The sequence below is a fragment of the Nuphar pumila genome, chromosome 1, assembly GCF_984573655.1.
Source record: "Nuphar pumila chromosome 1, dmNupPumi1.hap1.1, whole genome shotgun sequence".
Taxonomy (NCBI): domain Eukaryota; kingdom Viridiplantae; phylum Streptophyta; class Magnoliopsida; order Nymphaeales; family Nymphaeaceae; genus Nuphar; species Nuphar pumila.
The window spans coordinates 125,338,469-125,360,439 of NC_143249.1; the positions used below are offsets into that span (position 1 = coordinate 125,338,469).

At 41.2% G+C, this 21,971-nt stretch overlaps 2 protein-coding genes across 2 annotated transcripts in view; both read right to left on the reverse strand.

Annotated features, from left to right (window-relative positions):
• Positions 1 to 703: 703 nt before the first annotated feature.
• ZCF125 (P-loop containing nucleoside triphosphate hydrolases superfamily protein) overlaps positions 704 to 21,971 on the reverse strand; it is a 75,498-nt gene continuing 54,230 nt past the window's right edge. The window contains exons 15-19 of the mRNA XM_090007367.1: positions 6,120 to 6,209; positions 2,824 to 2,982; positions 2,509 to 2,719; positions 1,220 to 1,296; positions 704 to 1,054 (exon numbers count right to left, since the gene is read on the reverse strand). Coding sequence (XP_089863493.1) covers positions 704 to 1,054; positions 1,220 to 1,296; positions 2,509 to 2,719; positions 2,824 to 2,982; positions 6,120 to 6,209 — 888 coding nt within the window. The remainder of the gene's footprint in view (positions 1,055 to 1,219; positions 1,297 to 2,508; positions 2,720 to 2,823; positions 2,983 to 6,119; positions 6,210 to 21,971) is intronic.
• Positions 10,287 to 12,711, reverse strand: LOC149849152 (uncharacterized). The gene is made up of 2 exons (XM_090013455.1): positions 10,652 to 12,711; positions 10,287 to 10,553 (listed from the first exon to the last, which is right to left on the reverse strand). The coding sequence occupies exons 1-2, from the start codon at positions 11,485 to 11,487 to the stop codon at positions 10,409 to 10,411; spliced, it is 981 nt and encodes a 326-aa protein (XP_089869581.1). The 5' UTR covers positions 11,488 to 12,711; the 3' UTR covers positions 10,287 to 10,408.

The window sequence follows — 21,971 nt, forward strand, 5'->3', positions numbered from 1 at the left end:
TCTGAGGTTCTTGGTTCGGCCAATCCCTGCTCAACGGAGGAGGAAAACCGCCCAACCTTGAAAAACAGCCCCCACAATCATCCTATGTTTAGATCCGATTTTATATCTATTTTCCAAAAAAAACTTTGTTTTTTATGGAAACCTTGTTTTTGTTTTAAAAAATCCAAGGGGGGTCCACAACAATATGCACCGCTGATTGTACGTGTGATCCACGGTGTATATTTTTGTCACTCTTTAGTGGTGGTCAAGAACCAACGGAAAGGGTTCTTTTGCAAGTTTTGTTTACATGCAGTGCTCGTCTAATGCATGTGGCATCCGTCCAGATACCTCTCTCTCTCTCTCTCTCTCTCTCTCTCTCTCTCTCTCTCTCTCTCTCTCTCTCTCTCTCTCTCTCTATATATATATATATATATATATATATATATATATATATATATATATATATATCCATGCTAAACGAAATATGTTTAATGAAACATGCCAAACGAATCACATAGGAAAAGCAATAAGCATAAATTGCAAATGCATTGTGCATCATGTTGTAACCTTTACCCCAATAGTGATTTCACATTTGATATCTTATATTACAAATGAGATGCTTGGCATGCTAAGACCTCACCAAGACTTAAAAAATAAATAGAAGAAAACAACAGCTATCCCTTTCCACAACCACGTGGTAAAGCAGCCATGATCTGCTTCAAAATCATCCCGAGAAAAACACATTGAGGCTCTGACAACTGATTTTAACTTCATTATGGATGGAAGTAAATAAGCTGTGGCGTTCAGCAAGTGCCATGCCAAGTTGCTTGAGTTTTTCATCAATGACTTTCCAATGCCGCAATCCCTCAAGTTCTTTACGCATCTCCTCTTTTTGCGTGTTCAGCAAGGCAAGGTTCTGGGTTGATGTGGACAATGCATGAATAAGAGAAGCTCGTTCTTCTCTCAGGTTGTCACACTCCCGTTCCAGACTTCGGCACCATTCTTGAGCGAACTCAAGAAGCTGACCTTTTGATTCAAAGAGGCATCCATTTGTCTTCTCCACCAACGCATGTCCCTTCATCAGTCAGCATTGAAAAGAAACCAAAAAAAAATTATATCTGCAATTTCAAGTGAATGTGTACCTAAAGAACCTTTGAACCTACGTTAAGTATAGTGGGCAAGTTGAAATTTGTTCACAGGCATATGAATATAGAAAATGCCGTTTGAACCTTGAACCCACAGGCATATGAATATAGACATACACATCATCAGTGCAAATGCAACCCAGACGCAACCACCAAAATGCATTGACCAAGTCTGTAAGACATCAAAAACACAGAATAAAACAAACCGTTTGAAGAGCAGTTCATTATAAGATGGCTATCAGCAAAAGACTTGATATTTGTAAGACTTCACGGTCAGTGCAGTTCTGTCAAGATTAATATATTCTCCCAAGTACACCTTACAAACAAGGGGAAATCCAGGATGATGGCCTCGACAGGGTAATGAATCAAGCTTCAGATGCAATGAAGTCAGTGTGACCAAGAGATTAGGTCTAATTACTAGCCGGCATGGACTTGGTTAGAGGGTTTATTGTATAGATCCAATACCACTAAGTTCGGCCTACTTTCAGTATATTTGGTGCTAACACTGACCTATTGGAGCAGACCTAAATTTGCTTGTCTAAACTTGAAGGACTCAATCGAATATTTGAATGAAAAAGTCTCCAAAAAAATAATTTAATCTAGGAAACAAAAGAAAAACTACATCTAACATAAAATACCCAACTTCTATTATTCATGATTGCAAACTGCAAAGATACATTTATTCAAAACGCTTAAGAATATAACATAAACATAGATATACTTTGTAACATGTATTTAGTTGGATGCCCACCCAATGTTGTCAGAAACAACCTGAATCGGGCCAATTGGCTGATTCAATTCGAATTAGCCCTAAGGCAATTCGAAAGCGGTCAATTCAACTAGTATTTTTAATATTTTTTAAGAAAGTTAATTTTTTTTTATATTTTTCTTTTTTTAATGGCGTATCATCCTATGGTGAAAAAGTACCGATAACGATTGAATTCGATTTAATTCATAGGATTTTTTGAGAAACTGATTCACCTATTGATCTGATCTTAACAACATTGTGCCCACCATTTGCAACTAACAAACAAAATGATTTTTTTTCTCCAAAACCAGAGAATGAGAATACAGGCACATTTCAAATTTTTCAATATTTTTTAGCTAATCTGTCTATTTCTTTCAAAACAAAATGAGGTTATCTATATCCAGCACGAAAAACAGCTGGATAAGTTCAGAGACAGGAAACCAGCTGCATCAAAAATTAAATAAATGAAATAACAAATAAAATGCACAAAGTAGAAACAGGAAGTTAAAAGAAAAAAAAACTTTGATGAAGGAGAAAAAAAGAGTGATAAGTATCTCTGACAGAAATAGCATGCAAAAGACCATATTCTTACTTCTTCGCAATTGCTGTTTTGCAGAAACTTTTCCTTAGAAGTACCTAGTGTCTTTGATTCCTTTGCCAATGCAGCTACATGGGTCATCTTTTCTGTAAGCACCTTGAATTGCTCTTGCATAGGAATTTCAGGATTAACTCCATCATCCATAATCATCGAAAGACGTAATGCTAAGGCCACAAAAAGGTTGACACCCATATCAAATGTGCTAGATAGAAATTTAATGTTTGAGTACTTCTGATTATTTGCAAGAACCTGAGAACAGAAAATTAACCAGTTCATTATGTTTCACACCTAACAGGGGCTTAGGTTCAAAGTTGCAAAAATTACTGCAGCAGTCATAAAAGGATGATTATCACCTCAATATACGAAGATATATGGGCATAGATATCCTTGAGTTCAAGAACAGCTTCCCGCATCTTTTTTGGGTACTCTCTTATCACTAGTGCCTCATGTTGAAGTTCTGACATTTCCAGCATTAGTTGTTCATTCAGCAAAAGCTGGTTTTCAAGATTTTTCTGCAACAGCAATAATTGCTTTAAAAATTTTGATCAAGGGTGGCACTTTAATTGAAAATTATTAACTGATATTCCCATCAATGGCACTTTAAGAAGAGTAGAGCAACTTTTTCAGAGATAAAAGTCAGTAGTACCACAATCATCAAGACCAATTTCTACAGTTACTTTAAAATAGACATGCATCCCATTCCTAGGCTTTCCTTGACAAGCGAAGGAGAGAAAAGAACATGTTAAAATCACATCAAAAAACATGATGCTATGTCACACGGATACTTCATTTTGGCCCCCATATAGTCCTATTAAAAACATCACAAAATGGTCGTATACTCACATCCGCAGTTGTATCCATGTGACATAGCCATGATGTATTTGAATCAAGGAACAAAGTGAGCATACTGAATTATTGTTGGGAGTATCATTTTGTGAACTTTTTACCATAAAATTGCTATAAATTCGATGTCACACCAATATTTGTGACTATGGCTTTGATATTATTTTTTAATATATTTTAATGTTTTCTGTTTTCTCATTTTTTAAGTCTCTCTCTCTCTCTCTCTCTCTCTCTCTCTCTCTCTCTCTCTCTCTCTCTCTCTCTCTCTCTCTCTCTCTCTCTCTCTCTCTCTCCTGATGGTTTGGTGCAAGGTTACTATCACGCCCCAAAACCATCCCGTAATTGATCTAGTTTTGCGTGTCACTTTAAGTTCTCCATATTTGTATCTGGGTCTTAAATAACCCGACAAAGCTACTATAACAAAAAAGGCAAGAACATGAACATTTACAAAGCATTCTAATAACTCTATCTAATAACGACTCATCTTTCATTAAAAACTCCAATACAAGACAAGATACAACTGTGAGATGATCATCATATCGTCTAAAAGATCAAAACTAATATCCCCACCGAAGTTCAGATGCTTGACTTCTTTGTCGCTATCCTAGTTGAAATATCGTGTGAGCTTCTCTTTCTAAATTCTTGCTACTTTAAATCAAAATTCTCATTTCGAAAAACAATAATAACATTTAATGAGCTACATGCTCAGTAAGTAACTAATTATTGCTAACAGTTAGGTTTCTGAGGATATTAAGAAAAACAAAATCGAAAAAGCATGAGATTTGAAATTGCTTTTGCAAACTTCATTTGAATGACAACACCAACTTTTCAAAATGTGGTACATATAAAGGTCAGTAAATATATCTTAAGGCACATTGTAAATCTTTGTACAATTTTGCAAAACTTGCTTTTCATATGCAATTCGCATAAAGGACAATAAAACAGACTTTGAAGCACTTTATAAACCACTTTGCGAACTCATGAAAATTTCTTTTAAAATATCTGATTCACAATCCCATCAAAGGTCTAAAGGGCTGATAAATCCCAATTTTACTTGGGCCGATAAAATCACTCCCTATTTCAAATGGGTCGATAAAACTAACGGTGGTGGGTTACACCACCCATTGGATATCCAATTGGGCCAAAGATCCTGTATCTCTTTCAGAAACTCCAATGAATCGATCAGTGGTAGGGGATTCCACCTCACATTGGCTACGTCAAAGGGCCACGTGGTTTTTCAAGACTGAGTCAATTAGGTTAATAATCCCAATGACAAGCCAAATGAGCCGATTACATTTTTCAAAAGGGGCCTATAAACCCTGATAAGGTTGTCGGAGGTTGATATAAAATCCGGTAGGTGGTCTACTTACACTTATGTGAACGGATATTTAAATCCAAACACCTAAAATCAATAAGATTAGTATTCTTTTCGAATAAAGGATTTTGAAATGAACTTTCATCTGATTTTCAATGCCAGATTCCGATTTTCTAAATAACAAAGTTTCAAATCAACTCAAACATGATAAAATAAAAATAGAATAACACTTAAAACAATAATTATATTTATAAGAGATGTAGCTAATTACTTTTGAAGCAATTAAGGAAAACTCATGGCTTTTCAAAACATTTTAGAAAAACTAGTTTAACTTCGAAAAGTTTGTTAAACTATATTTAATAACAGTAGAACTTCATGATTTATGAAAATCAATGCTTTTGAAAAGGATAAGGAAGTTGAAATCAATTGTTGGATTTATAAGATTACTTACTAATCAATTACATAAGCAAAAGACTAACTTTTAAAACATTTGAAACATAAGTAATCTAAATTCAGAAGCTCTAGCTACAATCAATTGTTTGAGAGCAAAATCAACATGTAACATGCTCAATCATAAATATTGGAATTATAACTTTCATGAAACTCCTTTTCAGAAATCCAACATTAAATGTGAACTAATTTTTGCACTTTAATCCTAATTAACAGAACCATAATTGCTTACAAAACTTAAGAAAAATATATATGTACACCCCTACTTATGGAAGGCATTTAACTACCCAGTTACAAGACTTAAATTAACAAAACCTCGCTCTAACTATCAAAACTAAAATTAACTACATATAAAACTAATTTAAGAAACCTAATTATTGAAAAGCATAATTAATTACTTACCTAATAGCTGGGGTCAACACCTTCGCCCCCTAGCTCCTCACACCTCCCCTCCTTAGCCCCATGCTCGTCCCTTCCTTTCCCCTTTTCCATACCCTCTAGGGGTATTTATAGGGAGGCTAAGGCGGCAGAGAGGATGGTAGGTCGGTTGGCATGGGATGAAGTGACTATTTCACCCTTAGCCTTCTTTCTTATTTACATATAAGTCCCTTGCATTCCTTCTTATTTACATGTAATATCATATAATGCATATAAAAGTAAATATGCTTTTCTTTTAACTATATATGTACACACACAAAAAGAAAAGTTGTATAAAAGCAAACTTTTAAGATAATCTTAAAACATCATATAATCAATTGAATTAGAACTAGCCTACCACTCATTCACAGACAAAAAACACCACCAAGAAAGGTCAAAACTCTCTCTCTCTCTCTCTCTCTCTCTCTCTCTCTCTCTCTCTCTCTCTCTCTCTCTCTCTCTCTCTCTCTCTCTCTCTCTCTCTCTCTCTATATATATATATATATATATATATATATATATATATATATATATATATATATATATATATATATATATTTATTTATTTATTACAGCAAATAATGACAATAGTAAGTATTGAATCCAATTCAAAAGAAATTCGACCTGAAGCTCCTTTTTTGCAATTAGAGCAGATTTCAGTTGTAGCCTAAGATCTTTCATTTCATCCTTGTCATTTTCAAAAGGAGATTGAACCTGCTAAAGCGAACAAGTGCCAAAAGAACAAATTTGAAGTCAGATATTTCAATAAAGTATGAACTGTCAATTCACATGCCCATGCAATGTGCAACCAGCGCAATTTTAATTTCCTAGGAGGCAGCTCCCAGCTTAAAACCACAAGCACAATGTAAAATAATTGATTATGCCTCTTTTATCTACTTTGATAAAGAGAGAAGGATCTACTGCAGCTTTGATGAATTCCAAGTCTCATAGAGAATTTTGGAAGTTTTGAAGCCATGCCCTAAAAGCTGTTTTCCCAAAGGTTGTGCATGCATATTTATTCTCTAAGCTCACCGTGCAGGAATCTGTTTTTATATTAAAATTATGTAAATCCAGCCGTAGGACAATGCTAAAAACAGTATAATCAGAACTGCAACAAATTTTGTTACAATGATTAATTTCTTCACAATTAAGGCCATAATTTTAATCATATCCTTAGTTACAAACTTACAAGGCTCCCTAGTCTGTGTCTGGCTATGTCACATGGGTGCGGGTGCGGGTGCGGGTGCGGGTGCGGGTGCGGGTGCGACACGGGTGCGGCGCAATTTCAAAAATTTTGGACACGGGGACTCGGCTATATATATATTAAAAAAATAATAATATATATATATATAAGACTCGGTCAAAGTTGTGCCCATTAGGGGACAGGTGATGAGTTGTGAAGGCATTCTGTACACTTTCTTCATACAGGAATAATTCACTTTTGGGCACTTTCTTCATACACTGTAATAATTCACTTTCTTCATACAGGAAAAAACCACAAAAACTTGAGTTGTGCCCATTCTGTACTTAAAACTTGAAAGTGTACAGGTTTTTTAGTTGTGATGGGTTTTTTTCCTTACAGCTGTAGCCCAGAAAATTTAAAAAAAAAATCAAAAAAAAATTCCAAAAAATGGACCAAAATGACCCTGGGTGCGTTGACCGCACCCAGGGTCGGGTTGACCGAGTCCGAGCCGCACCCGTGTCGGTGCGTGTCGACGCGGGTGCGGCGACCTTGGAGCCGAGTCCGTGTGACATAGGTGTCTGGTCTTATGCACCCATGTCATCCCATAAATTTCTTGTTTCTAGATCCTTCAACAATATCCCGCATTTTATTCACATCACGGGCTTAATAAAATTTCCTCCTCCATTACTTCAATCCATATTTCTTTATTGATGGCCTCAAAATATGCTATGTGATCTAAAAACTACAAAGCTTCATGAAGAAATAACTTTGAAGCTTCATGAAGAAAAGCTAGATATTCATGACTGTGTCCCTAATATCACAGTTATCTTTCAATAGACATCCAATTCGGGCAGATAATCTAACCCATTCTTCAGCAGTGGCAGGGGCATTTTGTCAGTTTCTGTTCGATTTTTTATTAGCATCACTTGCTGGTAGAACATTTTCAAACTCTATTTCATTATGTTGTTTTTGTTGAACTGCATTATTTTTATTTGTTACCACTATACCAAAGTGATATTCTGCTATGATTATTAAACTTCTATCAGTGATGGCACATGTCTTCTTTGTTATGCTATCATTGGGTTGTCATGCATTTAATACCAATAATTGCATTGTTTGTCATTTTAAGCTGCTATATGTGATGGTTGTTAAGCATAGCTTGCCTTTGCTATCATAAAACTTGATTTCCTCACTCCGAAAATCTGGTACTTGACTTCCTCACCATCATGACATCATCAATAACATTAAATGATTCAGTTGGAGGTTTTGACACCATTACTGTCAAGCATGTTGTCATAAAGCCTCAATTCACCAAAGGTGATAGTTCTAGATATCAAAGTCTTTATTGTCTTTAGATTGTAAACATCGAAAGCCCTTATGTTTTCAGAATAGCCATCAGAAAACACATGCACCTTCAGGGAAACTTGGGAATACACCCAAAACTTCTATAGTCAATAATCAAGTGGTTCATGAAGAAGCATCTCATATGAAGAGGCAATCTAAAACATGTGATGGTTACCTTTTGATTAGAAATATCATCATAGGAAAGGTCACACACTACATGAATATTTTAGAAGCTAGTTACTAAATATGAGAAAAATCCATTCCATTTTACGTATGGGGTTTTTTCCTTTGAGATATCATTGTCATGGAGTGTTTTTACATTTGCATTATCATTCTGTTGTGGAGTGTCAGGGCATGAGAATTGTTATTCAAACTTAATCAATTTATTTGATTGTGCAATCTTCCAGTCTATAAAGATGTTTCCCATAATGATGTTCAGCAAGAATTTGAACTCACAGAACGCTTTTGAACACCTTCAACTTAAAAAAATAAGCCCAAGTTTATCTCAAATTAAAACCAATGACGATAACATAATATCACATTTTAGGAAGAAAAGTAATAGGGTTAGGCCCCTAACACAAAAATGTACAAAAATAAAAAATAGAAGAATCTATTTTTATTAATAACCTCCTTTATTATTAATATTGACAAAAGGCAACACAGCATGCTTACTCAATTAATAGGCATGAAACAAAAATCCCTTGATATTATTGAAACCATAGTTGTGAAAAACAAGTATAGATATTGGTATAGGTTCGAGGTACCAGCACTAAAGGGTTTAAAAGGTTTTAGGTATGTTTTTACTTAAAACGCATATTGATATGATTTTAAAAAGATTTTGATATGAGATTCTTAAAAAACTTTGATGTAATTTCTGAAAGAATTGATACAAGTTTCTAAAAAAATGATATGAAGTATGTATTTTCATAAAGGTACCTATGAATTAAAATAGTTAAAGACGCATATTTAATCAAAAATTATCATGCATTGCTTTTTTGTAAGACATAATATTTAAAAGTCTCAATGAAAATAGTGCCTTTGCAATAATGAAATTGTTATTTGTATGCAAAGATGTAGATAGAAAGGCATTTGATGCTCATTTATAATATGTAATACTGATGAGTTTCTATTAGTCACAAATGTCTTTTAATTTCAAATGAAAATCATGCAATAAATTCAAGAAAATAAATGGTTATGATAAAATAACAATATATCAATCATATCACTAGAAACAAATATCTCACACATTTATTGCAATTTTTTGAAAATTTTGCAATAGATATGCCAACTCAATCTTTTTTTTACTCTTTTTTTCAATGAAGAAGCATTAAATGCCCACCCACATGATATAGACAGTCATCTTTGACTCGTGACTTGTGCAAGATGGCCCTCCTTTTTATGAGAAGTAGGGAGAGCCTTCCCTCCTTACTCTCCTTGATACAAGACTTCTCATAGCATGACGTGGGGAGGTCCTGCCCTCCTTTGCATAAATATATATCTCTTCTTTTTGTTCCTTCTCACCAAAATAGTCCTCTCTCTCTCTCACACCCAAAAATAATCTTGATCTCTCAAAATATATTATTATATTTTTATTGACCAACTTGTCAAGATTTTTCCAAAATTCTCTTGGGAAATTCTGTTTTTTTAAATATCCCAAGATATTCTTTTGCCGAGAATATCTCAAGAACAAAAATTGCGACTATGTTTTGATATAAGTTTTGTACCAGTATCCAGTTTAAATACACTTGATATAGGCTATGCTAGGGTGCATGGAATACAAATGAAACTATATGTTGTCTACATAATTTAGACAATGACTAAACACTGAAATGGCCTAAACTATGATGCCAAAGAAGAGCATATTTACTGAGATGACTGATAAATAATTAATGCTTCAAGCATTCCTTGACCTAGCACCAAGGAAATAAAGCTTTCCATGATGTGATCCTTTAATCAATGTGGCCCTTGAACAATAGACTAATGCTTTTGACTACTTAGTATTGATACGTAATAGCCTATGTCACATGGGTGCGGGTGCGGGAGCGGGTGCGGGTGCGGGTGCGGGTGCGGGGATTCGGCACTTCCAAAAAACCCGGGCGCGGGGGTGCGGCAGGGGCAAAAATGTAAAAAAAAAAATTATATATATATATATATATAATTTTGAAGTTTTAACAGTTTTAACATTTAACAGTAAACATTGTCATAAACTCATAATATGATTTATCATGCATGTAGTATATCAACCTAAATATCAAATTACCTAAATATCAAATTATCAATCAAATAAGTAAAGCAATTACATAAATCGACCTAAATATCAATCAAATAAGTATGCATAAAAGAACTAAATTACATACCAAAGTATATCCTGATGAAGTAATGGATGCTAATAATTTTCTTCTTCATCATCAAATGCATCATTAGAAGGAATACTGGGCTCAGCTAAATCCATGTTTGTTACGTTGAATTCATGTTCTCCCTCGAAGTCACACTCTTCTGGGTTTACATCCCAAAATTTGGATGTTCCTTGTCTGCATTATAAACCCAATTTGAAAATGATAAATACAATACAAGTATATTTAAATGAAAACTAAGAAATAATCAAATAACTAAGAGAGCAAATTAGTACCTGTATTCATCATTGCTTCGCGAAAGTAATCGAAGATTTGAATGAACATATACTAAATCCTCTGCACGCTTGCTGGTGAGTTTATTTCTCTTCATGTTGTGGATTTGAGAATATGTGCTCCAATTTCTTTCACAACAAGATGAACTAGCAGGCTGCGATAGCAATCTTAATGCAAGACGTTGCAGAAGAGGTGTTTCCGATCCAAATGTTGACCACCATGTGATAGGATCTATATTATCTTCTTCTCTCGCGAATAATGCCGGTGCATATAATCTCGAAGATGAAAATTTTTCAAACTCTTGTGTGACTTGATGTAGAAGATGTGCTTCTGGAAAAAGTCTTGTCATACACATATTTCTATGTCTTGATAGCTCTGGGTCTAAATTTGGAGGGACACGACCAATACCACCAGCCCGCCACTTATTTGCATAATATTTTGGATTAAGAGAATGTGCCATGCAATGCAAAGGAGTGTTGCTCTTATCCCATCTTCTAACTAAAATTGAATGAATATGATTAAAAAAATCCGAATCATCCAATGCAGGATTTTTTTCTTCATGCATGAAAACTATAGCTTGTATTTTTTCAATCATATTATCCCACATTTCATAAACTCTGTGAAGCATGGGCTCATCCTTATCAACTTCTCTTAACATTTCCCAAATAGGTTGCGTAAATTGAAGGAAGTATACCACTCTGTCCCAAAACTCATCATCAAGAATGAATTTCTTAATTTCTTGAGCCTTCATATCATCATCAACACGATAGAATGTCAAATTTTCATCAGTCACCATGTTAATCAAAGCATTCTTCACTCTTTTAATCCTCTTCATCATCACAATGATGGACGCAAAACGTGTTTCAGCGACCTTCAACAATTTCAAATCAGAATGCCTATTAAATATAGCATTAGCACGATGGTGGTTAACAACAAAATTCCTAATGCTTTTGACATTTCTTTCTAAATCTTCAATCCATGAACATAAAGCATATGCTTGTGAATTTTCTTCTTCTTTGGGGTTGCATATGCTCTTTAGGGCTAGATTTAAGCTGTGTGCTACACAGGGAGTCCAAAAAATATGAGGGTACTCACTCTCCAAACTCAACGCTGCACTTTTACAAACCGGAGCGTTGTCTGTAATGATTTGTACCACTTTCTGATCACCCACTTCTTTTATCACTTCTATAAACAATCCCTTCAAATACTCTGTATTTTTATATTCCCCAGATGCATCAACTGCTTTCAAGAATATTGGGCCACTAAGCGAACAAGCAATGAAATTGATTAATGGACGCCTTTGAATATCTGTCCATCCATCAGACACAATGGAAACTCCATTTTGCTCCCATGAATATTTTTTAATTTCTAGCAACCTCTCCACGTTTGCCCTCTCTTCTGCAAGAAGTGTGGTTCGTATTTTTTCTGAACTTGGAGGCACATAACCACTCAAATTACAATTTGCCAAGGATGTTACTAAATCCTTCCAATAAGGATTTCTAGCCGCATTAAATGGGAGTGAACCAGAATAAAAATACCTCCCAACTTTTCTATCCAATTCTTCTCTTCCATATGTATTGAATGCTTGCTTGTATCGTTCCTCTACCTCCTAGATTGACTTTTCTTTTTTTTTCAGCATCTTCTTGATGGCTTGCAAATGGCACACTGACTGCAGAAGAATCGGCCATTGCCTTTCTCTTCTCATATTCTTCTTGTATTTTCTTGTATTGCCTTCGCATTGACTCATCAACTTTTCTGCAAGCTGAAATGCCATGTCCTGGTATCTTCAACAAATGAGCCTTCACTCTTGTGTAAGACCCAACAAAATCTTTTTCGCAGAGCTTGCATCGAAATCTTTTGTTCCCACCACCTCCCTCTCCAGTTTTTGCAAGTTTATCTACATGTATCCATAGTGGCCCCACATCATCAATCCCACTGCAACTATCAGCAAAACTAGCAGCAGAACTCACATGTTGGGATGAGGATGACGCAAGTCCTTTCCCTTTATCCGTCATTTTTATCCTGAAAACACAAAAAAAAATACATTACAATTTTCAATTCAATTCAAAAAAAACAGATGAGGGAGGGGCTCAGCCCCTCCCCTGTCGACCCAAAAAAAAAAAAGATGGGGGAGGGGCTTGGCCCCTCCCCTGTCGACCCAAAAAAAAAAAAAAACAGATGGGGGAGGGGCTCGGCCCCTCCCCTGTCAACCCAAAAAAAAAAAGCTGATGGGGGAGGGGCTCAGCCCCTCCCCTGTCAACCCAAAAAAAAAAAGCTGATGGGGGAGGGGCTCGGCCCCTCCCCTGTCGACCCAAAAAAAAAAGATGGGGGAGGGGCTCGGCCCCTCCCCAGTCGACCCAAAAAAAAAAAACTGATGGGGGAGGGGCTCCTGTCGACCCAAACAAAAAAAGATGGGGGAGGGGCTCGGCCCCTCCCCTGTCGACCCAAAAAAAAAAAAAGATGGGGGAGGGGCTCGGCCCTTCCCCTGTCGACCCAAAAAAAAAAAAACTGATGGGGGAGGGGCTCGGCCCCTCCCCTGATGGGGGAGGGGCTCGGCCCCTCCCCTGTCGACCCAAAAAAAAAACTGATGGGGGAGGGGCTCGGCCCCTCCCCTGTCGACCCAAAAAAAAAAAACTGATGGGGGAGGGGCTCGGCCCCTCCCCTGTCGACCCAAAAAAAAAAAAGATGGGGGTGGGGCTCGGCCCCTCCCCTGTCGACCCAAAAAAAAATGATGGGGGAGGGGCTCGGCCCCTCCCCTGTCGACCCAAAAAAAAAAAGATGGGGGAGGGGCTCGGCCCCTCCCCTGTCGACCCAAAAAAAAAAACAGATGGGGGAGGGGCTCGGCCCCTCCCCTGTCAACCCAAAAAAAAAAAGCTGATGGGGGAGGGTCGCGGCCCCTCCCCTGTCGACCCAAAAAAAAAAACTGATGGGGGAGGGGCTCGGCCCCTCCCCTGTCGACCCAAAAAAAAAAAAGATGGGGGAGGGGCTCGGCCCCTCCCCTGTCGACCCAAAAAAAAATGATGGGGGAGGGGCTCGGCCCCTCCCTTGTCGACCCAAAAAAAAAAAAAGGATGGGGGAGGGGCTCGGCCCCTCCTGTGCCGAAAAATGAGGGAGCAGGGGAGGCTCAGCCCCTCCCCTGCCGACCCAACAAGAGACCGAGAGGGGGGGGGGGGGTGCTCGGCCCCTCCCCAGCCGACCCAAGAAGACGAGAGACATACCTGCGAGCCGAGAGGAGGAGTCTGGGAGGCGGAGCTGGGGGCGGCGGCGCTGGGGGCGGCGACGCTGGGGGCGGCGGAGCTGGGGCGGCGATGGGAGAGCTCGAGCTTAGGGGGAGAGAGAGGAGAGATTAGGGCAAAAAAAAATTTTTGCCCTAATCCTCCTCCTTTTCAACGGGGGGGGGGGGGGGGGGGGGGGGGGAAATTTCGCCCAAAAATTTGGACAAAAATGACCCTGGGTGCGTTGACCGCACCCAGGGTCATGTTGACCGCACCCGGTGCCGCACCCGCACGCGATCCCGCGTCGCGTCGCGTCGACGCGGGTGCGGCACCTGTTTTGCCGAGTCCCTGTGACATAGGTAATAGCATATTCACATTTGTATCTAAGTATCCCCTATTTGTTCTTTACTTGGTTCACAGCGAGAGAGAAAATAAGAAAATAAAACAAAATAAAAAAAAGAAGTGAAGAAAAGAAAGAAGTTTTGTAATAAACGAAAAAAAAATTAGCTTGGATTCGGGTTGGATCCGGACCCGGACTCGACCCGGACCCAACTGAGGCACCGCCTCTGCTTCCCCTTTTGAAAGACGAGGCCGAAGGAGGGGAGGTTCTCGAACCCCCCTCATTGTCTCTCCCCCTCACCATCTTTCTTCCCTTCTTCCTCTCTCGGTCTCTCTCCCGCGACCGACTCTTTCCCCCTCGTTCGTCCCTGCGGCCACCGACGTCGGTGACTTGCCGCCGGCCACCGCCTTCATCCTGTGTGCTGCAGGGAGCCGACAGCCTCCGATGCCGACGCTGCTGCCGCCGGCGACCACCAGCTTGCTCGAGTCTCCCCTCTGCGACCTCGCTGGCGACGCTCGCACGCCGACGAGCTTTCCTCAGGCGACCCCCTACAGGTATGCGCCGCTCCTCTCTTATTTTCTTCTCCTTCTTTTCAGTCGGCGGGTCGGCAAGGGCGACGCCCCCTGCCGCCTGTGTTCGACTGGTTGGCAGGGGCAAAAGGCCCTGCCTCTCGCCTTTCGAAGAGCCGGCAAGGGGCAACGCCCCCCCTGTCGCCTGTTTTTGCCTGGTCAACAGGGGTTTCCAACCCCTGTCCCTCTCTCCCCGTCTTCTTTTCCTCTCAGAAACGACAGAGGCCTTTGGCCCCTGTCTTGTTTCGTCGTTAAGCAGGCCGACAGGGGCCTTTGGCCCCTGCCTCCTCTCCCAAAAGCCGCAGGGGGGCTCCTGCGTCTCTCTTTCTCTCTGTTAACTTTCCTAGCAGGGGCCATCCGCCCCTGCCCTTTTTATTGTTCCAGCAGGGGCTGAAGGCCCCTGCCCCTTTTTCGGATCCCCTAATTAGGTGCGCAGGGGAGGGTTCGACCCTCCCTGCCTTGTCTATCGTAGGGAGGGGCTGGAACCCTCCCTGCCTTCGATCTTCGCAGGGGAGGGCTCGACCCTCCCTGCCTTCGTACCATGCAGGAGGGGCCGAGCCCCTCCCTGCTTACTGTTACGGTAGGGGAGGGGGCCGAGCCCCTCCCTGCTACTTGTTACGGCAGGGGAGGGGGTTGAGCCCCTCCCTGCTCCCTCTTCTCGGGCGTCAGGCAGGGGCTTCGCCCCCTGCTTGTTTGCATGCTCGACCGGCAGGGGCCAAGCCCCTGTCTCTTGGTGTATTCAGCAGGCAGGGGCGAAGCCTCCTGCCTCCTACTTTGTGCTAACGGATGGGGGCTTGGCCCTCTGTCTCTTTGCTCTTTTGGCAAGCAGGGTGACGCATCGGCCTCTCTCGTTGCCTTCATAAGGCAGGGGCACAACCCTGCCTCCCCGTTGTTCGCTGACAGCATGTCAGCAGGGGCTCGTGGCCTTGCCCCTGCTCTTTGCGCGTATAGCAGGTGCGCATGTGCACGATGCCCCTACCTTTGCTTCCCTTACGTCAGGACGGCGATAGTGCCCCTGACTTTCTATTTTGGTATTCGCTTGCTAAGATCGTTACTTTTGCAGCTCGTACGACGGACCCTGCTCGCGCTCCGCGACCCGAGCCGTCAATCGGGTACATCCGCGGACGACAGCAAGCTTGCAACTCTCAAAGGTAGGGGAAGATTGCACAGAAGACTTGGACAATTGAATTGAGTTCAATTAACTAAAAAGGACAATTAAATAAATATATATGCATATATATATCATATATATTTATACAAGTACGCATCTAACTCAAGGACGCAGTTTCGCGATCCTTGTCCTTTACTTTGTCGTTGTGCATCACGCACAGGTTTTGTGTTGCACTCCTGTTTACAGTTCCTTTACTTTGCCGTTACTCATCGTGCAAAGGTTCTGCATTGCACTCCTGCTTACAGTTTTTACTTGCCATCGCGCGTTGTGCGAGGGTTTGCGTTGCATTTCTGCTTACCGCCTTTACTTTGTCGTTGCGCCTAGGCTCTTGCTTTTGCATATGTGTTGGTATTGCCTTGCTTTTGCAGATGACGTGCAGGTTCTTGCTCTTTGCGTATGTCTTAAAGGCATCCTCGTGGGGGATGCAAGAGACATCTATCACTCACTCTTGCGACAAGAGTTCAGTTGGGAGCTGGCGATACACCTCCGTTTAAGGAGAGGGATACCTCGCAAGGATCTTGGCTCTTCGTGTGCGCAGTCCTGCAGAGTCGACTTGAGATTTTAGGGAGCTGCGCAAAGGCATCAAAGACTGCTCCAAATCGAAGCATTTGGAAGGATGTGACTGGCCGGTTCTGCTCGCCCTTTTGGGCATATCTCGGGTGATCCCGAATTGGGGGTTCGAGCAAACTTCTTAGCGGGTGTCCTGTTGAGAAACCTGTATCCCGTCTATCGAGGCCGGTATCGAGTCATGCGAGGCATGTAGATACCCCGATAGCGGATGTGATTCGAGATAGTCACATGTATAATGTTGGCACAAGGTACTGTTGTTTCAAAAGATAGAGTAAAGTTGATAAACTTTACATCTTTGTGAAACACTCCTGTTAAGGCTTCTATTGAGGAGCTATACCTCATTTATCCTAGAGTACTTGTAGTCATGCATGACACGTCTAGTATTGCGATGATCGGATGAGACGGTCGTGCGACCTCGAACAACGCTAAATGCAAAATGTTGTAATCACATAAATGGCCTCACATTCGGCTTCACAGGCAAGATGCTCGAGTGGTTTAAAGACCACAGCATAGAATGGGTCGTTAGTTAAACAACCCCTAACGCACCCGTTCGCTTCTGGTTGTCTGTCAAGGAAGAGGACAGATCGGTACAAAAACTCCAATGGACAGGTTGTTAACAACCACCCCACGGGCAAAGATCCGGCCTCCCCAATCATTGGAGTTAGGGGATAGGGGCTACACAAGTTAGCTCAACACTTCTGCAGAAGTTGGATGCATCCGTGGCACTGTTTTTCAACCTCTGGGAATCCTCTCTCGGCTAATGCCGTCCCCTTTGGAGCGGACTCAACTAGCTATTCGGGTTATTGAAAATACATAAAATAACAGACGCCCAAACTAGTATCAGTTGTTTCTACGTTTTGCCTGCGCGTACCCGCAGGCCAGTAATTATCGAAACATAAGGTCTGTTCACACTGGTCGTGGGTCGTGAGATTCGCTTGCACTACGGATTCGCTTGCACTACTGATTCACTTGCACTACTGAGTCGATTGCACTACTGATTCACTTGCACTACTGATTCACTTGCATTACTGCTTCACTTGCACTACTGCTTCGCTTGCACTACTAATTCGCTTGCTTGTTCGATAGTTCAGTATGCTACTCGTTGAACTATGCACGCCTGTCAAGGCGTTACTCTAGTTGGTTAAACTGCTTACGCAGTTCTTTGCGGAGTAATAAGGAATTTCTCATACTAGTTAAATGCTTATAATAATAGCATTATACCAGTTGCTACATATTAGCATGTGACTTGCTTTATCCCTTGGTCGAACTGTTTGGTGCTTATTGTAGCGTAGCACTTGTTGGCTTGCATCTCTTATGATTGATGTGATTGCATACAGCTCGTAATCTACGAACTGGTGGCAACTATGATTGATGTGGTCGCTTGTCTTATAAGCTGCTTAAATATTGTGATATAACCGTTGTCGTATGATTGCTTATGAATGGCTTGTGATGTAATGGTTTATGCCTTACAATTAATTTAATTACTTGTCAATGGACTGAGCCATTTTATGGTAATTATATGTTTTACGAGCATTGTTATGAGTGTTTGTCTTATTCAGTTGTTTTGTTTGGCTGACGGGTAGAGTTAGTTACCCTTCGCCCATAGAATCAACTGAATTGCCATATATGCGCGTTCTCATGTGTCGTTTACACATGCCTATTTGAGGATTGCAATATTCCTTGTGGCAATCATACGATGCATAGGATTATATGCTTCTGCATGGAGTGATACGATGCATATTGCTGATATACATACTTGTGCTCATATTGTGGCTACTGACATCGAGAGCAGCCAATGGTTCAGAGCACTCGATTATTGATGCATGTATCACTGAGTGGGGTGTCTGTCGAGCACCTGATCTCCAAAGGATTATATGCGAGGCCGTGTATGATCAAGACCAGGTACCCGGCTAGAGTGGTAGATTCTATGTGAGGATGTACACTGTCCACGAACGGGTAGCCGCGAAGACGGTGAACTCCTGTGAGGAAGTGTATGGTCCAAGACCAGGTATACCATCTAGAGCGGAATTCCTTGTGAGGTTATACATTTCTCAGACCAGGTGATCCGGCGTTGATCTTGTTGTTTATATTAGTGGCTATCGACCCTGAGAGCGATCATTTGTGTTGATGCGTGTATCGCAATGAATTTCATTGGATATGGCATTTGTTGGGGACCCGCTTCCCAAAGGGTTTGCTGTGGGGGTATGTATGATCAAGATCAGGTGACCCGGCTAGAGCGGTAAAATCTTGGTGAGGATGTACACTGTCCATGAACGGGTAGCCGCAAAGACGGTGAACCCCTGTGAGGAAGTGTATGGTCCAAGACCGAGTATACCCTTACTTGCACTGCTTACTTGCTTTGAACTGCTTATCGTTTGCACTATTCGCCTGCTTGCATTGCTTACCTGTTTAACTGCATATCTGCTTTAAACTGTGTAACCTACTGAATTAAATGTACTTAATTCAGTTCCTTGTAGTCTCTCGTGTGCACCTACTAGTTTTTCGTGAAACTAACCCATTCTATGGGTACAGGTGATGATTAGGTACTCTACGGGCGATGGCGCGATTGCAAGATGGCTTCAAGACTTCTTCTTCCTGTTCTTAGCTCGCGTCCTGGACGCTATGGGTTTTTATCGGATTTTCCTTGGGATATCTGAATCTTGTGAGTTTTGGTTCTTTTAGCTAACGTGCCCAAAATTGTCAGTTTGCCTTATGATTTATCAAAAGAAGAATCTTCTGCTGATTTCATAAACAAACTCTGAAGGAAAGAGATATTTTTAGTTTCTTGCCTGTTTTTCTGAAAAGGTTCGCAAGTTTGAAATTTGGGGCATTACAAGTTTTGCCAAGTCCTACTATCAACACATAGAAATTGAACAAATTGCCCAAGTCTTCAAGGTTGGAACTAAGGGTAGCAACCACTCTATTATAAGCAACAAGTACTCTACCATTTTATGTAACGAAACACCAAGAGTTGAGCAAATGTCACTTATGGACAAGCACAAATAAAATGACCACTTATGGGCCGATAAATAGAACACAAATCAGCCACTTATGGGCACAACACATAAAAATATATGATTTGTTATTGAAAAATGCCTTGAGAAAGCATACCTTAGAGAGGGGTTTCAACTCCTTTATATACAACAAGAGAGACGCCATGTAGTCATTGGTATCTTCCCAACGGCTAGAAATATAGCCACTGGGGAGATCCCAACGACTCTCGAGCCTAATGATTAAAAATACCATAACCTAAATCTAAATTACATACACAAAAATAAATAAATACAAGAAGAAAAGGAAAATACATGTACAAAGGCCACTATACCCTTACACAAGTAAAAGACTAAAATACCCCTAGATATACATTGGCAATCCCCCTCAAACTTACAATGTGATCACTGAAAGTTTGCCTAACAAGAAATGAAACCTACGAGAAGGAAGAGCTTTAGTGAAGAAGTCTGCAAGCTGATATTCAAACATTACATATGGCAGTAAAATTGTTCCCTTGCGACTTACATTGTAAAGTTCCGCTTAGAGTCTTTTTGCTTTTGTTGAGTCTGATGTAAGCTGCCCGGTTCAGGTGAATCAATACCCCGAAGGGGCAGCCCGTATGCTTGAACTGTAATAGCCCTCGGGCAAAATTGTGAATGAATTAAATGCGTTGAGCTTTCTTTTGTTCACCCTCGTTATGATTGCTTCTTGTGATTACAATTCTTCTTCCTTTATTCTCTCTTGCTCTCTTGCACTCTGATTACAAGCTTCTGCAACTGGCAAGCGAGCTGACAAGTACGCTTGCGGCGGTAAGGAAGGACTGTCGCGCCGCGCTGACCTATTGAAGGAAATAGGCCCGTGACAAGTAGTACCAAAGCTCGTTCTCGTGTTGGGGAAGGGATTTCAGAGTCGGTGTCGACAGACACCCCGACAGGCTGCGATTTATGAGCAAGACATCGTGGCACCTTATCAAAACTTGCGCAACACCAAAGGCAAGGCAGTTGTTGAAGCTAAGGAGATGGTATCACCTCGGGGCCAAGAGGATATGGCTGCAACTGTCAACAAGCTGGTGGAAGATGTGACTTCGCACGTGGAAGCGATTTCACGCGCAGTTGAATCATTCGGTGGACTGAATAATATGGTGGCGAGCCTGCAAGAGCCGGTGAATTTACTGATGGGGCAGGTCACTTCATTGATGACAATAGTGGCAGACTTACAGACTGAAGTAGAAGAGCTTCAGTTGAAAACCGCACATTGCAGCGGTCAGTGACCCTAATGGAGAAAATGGTGAGAGGTCATCAAGGATTGATGTGCCAAGACCAGCAAAGTTCAATGGTTCTCGAGACAGCAAGGCCATTGAGAATTTTTTGTTCCAAGTAGAAGACTACTTGGACATTCAAAATGTGACACTTGAAGATCTCAGGATTAAGGCTGCAGCAACATTACTGGATGGTGATGCTATAACTTGGTGGAGGCGGAAGCGCAGTGACATGGAGAGGGGTCAATGCGTGATAGGCACCTTTGACAACTTCAAAATTGAGTTGCGCAACTACTTCATGCCAAGGAATGAGCAGAGGCAGGCATACCGGATGGTTCGTGAGCTTAAACATATTGGTTCATTGCAAGACTATGTCAGAACGTTTCAGATGCTTATGCTGGAGGTGCCTAACATGCTAGAAGACGACAAGCTCAACTGGTTCATTGTGGGACTTCAGTCATGGGCATAGTCTGAAGTGGAAAGGAGCAATCCCCGTATTTTGGAAGATGCATATGTGGTGGCCGAGCGCTTAGTTGACACACAGCGCAAGCCTTTCACCCCATCAACCAAAGTCGGGAAGAAACCTGACCACGGAGTCAAGAAGGACGAGCAGCGCGATGACAAAGGTGAGGCATCGACATGCCATCAATCCGACAAGAAACAGAACTACACAAAGCATAACATCAACAAGGGTGCGGTTGTGACGTTGTTCTGTGGCGATAGGCATATCGCCAGGCAGTGCCCCAAGCACCTCGTGAAGGACGACGGGCAAGTTAATGCAACGCAGGAGGATTGCAGTGATACTGAATGCAGTGACACTGAGACCATGCAACCAAGGATGGGAGGCATGTGATCGATTAACGCAGCTAGAAGTTGCACAGCTAAAAACATGCAGGTCAGTAAGGAACTTATGTATCTCGAAGTCATTATAAATGGAAAGTTTACTTCGACTATGATAGACTCTGGGACCACACATAACTTTGTCTCGCGGGAAGAGACGGAGCAGTTAGGCTTGAAGCCCGGGCCAAAGCAGTGGACCATCAAAACGGTAAACTCTGAGGCCAAGCCCATCCTTTGTGAAGCAAGAGATGTGGTTATCCAAGTGGGGAGTTGAGCCGGCAAAGCCAAACTTCTCTGTGGTGCCCCTGGGCGATTTCAAGATGATTCTTGGTATGGAGTTTCTGCGGAGCCAGAATGTTATGATGCTG